Source organism: Cervus canadensis, chromosome X (genome assembly GCF_019320065.1).
Source record: "Cervus canadensis isolate Bull #8, Minnesota chromosome X, ASM1932006v1, whole genome shotgun sequence".
Lineage (NCBI taxonomy): Eukaryota > Metazoa > Chordata > Mammalia > Artiodactyla > Cervidae > Cervus > Cervus canadensis.
In genome coordinates this window covers 17,620,138-17,623,738 of record NC_057419.1, presented here as the reverse complement: position 1 = coordinate 17,623,738, position 3,601 = coordinate 17,620,138, and the positions used below count along the sequence as shown (strand labels likewise).

The 3,601-nt window shown below is 37.3% G+C and overlaps 1 protein-coding gene across 1 annotated transcript; it reads right to left on the bottom strand.

The window, feature by feature from the left end:
• Window positions 1–2,272: 2,272 nt before the first annotated feature.
• Window positions 2,273–3,164, bottom strand: LOC122434880 (thioredoxin domain-containing protein 9-like). The gene has a single exon (XM_043458681.1). The coding sequence runs from the start codon at window positions 3,025–3,027 to the stop codon at window positions 2,347–2,349; it is 681 nt and encodes a 226-aa protein (XP_043314616.1). The 5' UTR covers window positions 3,028–3,164; the 3' UTR covers window positions 2,273–2,346.
• Between the last annotated feature and the right edge of the window lie 437 nt (window positions 3,165–3,601).

Below are 3,601 nucleotides of genomic sequence, written 5' to 3'. Positions count from 1 at the left end.
ATTGTTTATCACATGATGTTGAATAGCCTGTGCTGTGCAGTAGAATCTTGTTTATCCATTCTATATATAATAGTCTGCATCCTCTAATCTCAAACTCCCAATCCATTCCTCCCCCAGCCCCTCCCCCTTGGCAACCATAAGTCTGTTCTCTATGCTTGTAAGTCTGTTTCTGTTTCATAGGTAAGTTTAATTGTGTCATATTTTAGATTGCACATAGAAGTGATATCATATAGTATTTGTCTTGGCTGGCTTACCTCACCTAGTATGGCAGTCTCTAGGTCCATCCATGTTGCTGCAAAAGACATTATTTCATTCTTTTTAATGGCTGAGTAATATTCCATTGTATGCGTATACATGTCTATTTGTATGTATGTTTGCATATATATGTATATACACCACATCTTCTTTATCCATTCATCTGTCAATGGACATTTAGGTTGCTTCCATGTCTTGGCTATTGTAAATAGTGCTGCTATGAGCATAGGGGGTGCATGTATCTTTTTAAATTATAGTTTATCTAGATAAATGCTCAAGAGTCAGATTGCTGAATCATATGATCATTTTAGATTTATCATCTTTCTATCCCATAAAACGAGCAGGAATACACACTGTAAAAAAGGATCTGTGGAGAAACAGGAAATGGGAGGGGATGGCCTGGCTTGGTTAAAGACCAAGAGTACCTGCCTCTGTCTTCTCCCTCCTCCCCCATTTTCCTCTCCCACTCTGGGAGACTTCTCATAAAGAGGCTGTATTTCAGGCAATTTTTCAAATCAGTGTTCACACTTAGAGACTTTATACAGGATTCTCCCTTTAGACTCACAGAGAGATGGATAAAACTCCAACCCAGCCTCTTATTCACTTTTTTAAACACTCTGTACATTTGCAATAAGAGATTCTTGGGTAGAGAAATATATTATCCCAATTTTGAAATGTCTGGAATCAGAGAATGGGTAGCCTTTTCTTAGGTGTTTTGTTCCCATCAGGACATAGTTGCTTTTGAAGCTACTCAGAGAAAGAATGTCAGGAGAAACATTATAGAGGAAAACTACCGTGTCTAGTGTCCCTGGAAGTATTTACTGAGAGGACTTTCTTAAGTTGAAAAATCTGATGAACTAACTCATGTTTGGAGCTAGTTAGCAGAGCACAAGTGATGTAGGACCACAATATAGAAAAGTGACAAGGGTGACAACTACAGGTCAAATGTCACATGAAGATAGCATGGAGAACTTCTGAGAGGTGCAAGGCAGGATGAACAGCTGCAAAAACCATTTAACTGTGCCCTGGAGAATCACGCAAACTGTTGACATGGTTGCAAGTTCCATGATATGAGCTAAAGTTTAAACACACTGTTACTTAGAAATGCAAAGAAAATATAGCTTTATTACATTTGTTTAAAAGTATGTGTATGTGTCATATATATATGATTTTATATAGAAGCGTGAAGGTGAATATGTATTAATATATGCTCTTTGTAGATCAAGGGTCAGCCAACGTTTTCTTTAGAGGGGAAGAGAGTAAATGTTTCCAGCTTCTGGACCCTATGGTCTCTGTTGCAACTACTTAATTGTGCCCTTGTAGGTGAAAGCAGCTACAGATAATACATAAATGAATGAGCAGGGCTGTTTCAATAAAACTTTATTTACAAAAGCAGATGGTGAACTGCCCACAGGCAGTTACCAAAGAAGAAGGGGGAGAAGGATAAATTAGGAATTTGGGATCAAGAGATATACACACTACTATATATGAAAAGAATAACAAACAAGGACTTAATCATATGTCATAGGGAACTATATTCAGTATCTTATAATAACCTACAATGTAAGAGAATGTTAAAAGAAAGAATATATATGTATATATAAACTGAATCACTTTGCTGTACATCTGAAACTAACACAACATTGTGAAACAGCTATATTTCAATAGAAACTTTTAAAAATTAAAATAAATAAAATGATCTCTTGCCCTCACCCTTTCTTTTTCTCTCTCACACACATCCACACATGAAATGTTCTAACACTCTCTGCAGCACTGCCTGTCATCCATCAGTCCCTAAAATCACCCACATGCTAAACTCAGTCTGCTGCTGAGGACAAATTTAAGAGTTTCATTTTTTAGCTGGAGAGATGTCCAATCTTTATAAAAGGAAGACTCTTCTTACAAACTTCCAGTTACATCTTATGTTATTTTTGTCATCATGTTATATAGTATGTAAAAACATAATATATGACTAGGTCTCCTGTGTTGAGTTCTTTCTTTTTTTTTTTTTTTTTTTGAGTTTAGAAAACACATCTAATTGTGAAGTAAGGAGAAATAAAAAGACAATTTACAAAGAATTATAACTGATTTCTAATCATCATCAGAGTCTGAATCATATTTCTTTCCTCGAATAGTTTTCTTTTCCAGCTTTGTGAAGTTTGTTCCAAATTTCTTTTGGCTCTGAAATGGTGGCTCCATTAAATTTCCACTGTAATTAAGAATATCAGCACAACCCAGCCTCCACTCCAAGGTTTCTGTGGTGAAGTCATCTGTATTTCCTAGGTCAGAAAATCCAACAACAAAATCCTGTGTTTTTCCATCTTTCACCAGTGCTAGTGTGGGGATGACTTTGATACGCAGTCTCTCACAAAGGAAAGGTGCTTTTTCCACATTCAGTTTCAAAAATTTGGTCTCAAAATGTTTCTTGGACAATATCACCAAATGTCTGTCTAGTATTTTACACCTGAATGTGGAGTCTCTGTAGAAATGGCAAACCACTTTTTTACTCTCCTTGACTTCTTGAAAAAAATCTCTTTCACTAGGGATTTCTCTGTATTCCCCATGTCCTTTTGAAAGCCATTCTTGTTTCTGCTGTTGAGCTTTCTTCAGAGCCTCGAGTCTCTTTTCTTTGAGGCGTTCCAATTCATCCTCATCCATCTGATCTAGTTTCTGAATTTCCGAATCCAAATGTTCTTCCACTAGTTTGGTGGTTTGAAGCAACTGATTCTCTAGGACTTTTGAAAACATGTCAACAGATGCGTTCGCTTCCATTCTTCTAAATGGTACGGTTCAGCCTTGATGCTGAGCTCTCGGCGACACCTGAGATACGAAGACACAGCTTCTCCAGAAGAGCAATCCTCTCTGGCTTCAGCCTCCAAGCAGCTGCGGGTAGCTGCGAAGCGGCCGTCACTTCTGTTGAGTTCTTTCTAAGAGCCAGGAATTCTTCAGTGACTAAGTTTGTTTTGTCTGCACAAAAATCTTACAATATCAAAACTATTATTATCTCTATTTTCTAAGAGACAGTTTTCAAACATAGGCACAATCATTGCAGATCTATGACCTTAACCAGTATTTTCCTCCTAAATGTTTATTCCTTTGAAACAAAGATAACAAGAAAACATAAAGACTGCATGTGAACAAAACAGTAAAACCAAGAAAACTAAAACAACACACCCGTGTATACACACCATACATGCATACTGATACATATGCATGTATATATGTGTGTGTGTGTGTGTGTATGTGTGTGGAGAGAGAGACAAAAAGAGAAGGAGGGAGTCAGAGACAGAGAGAGGAGGGAGAGAAGATTATGGCAGCTTGTCATTTTGTTGCAGGAAGGGGAACC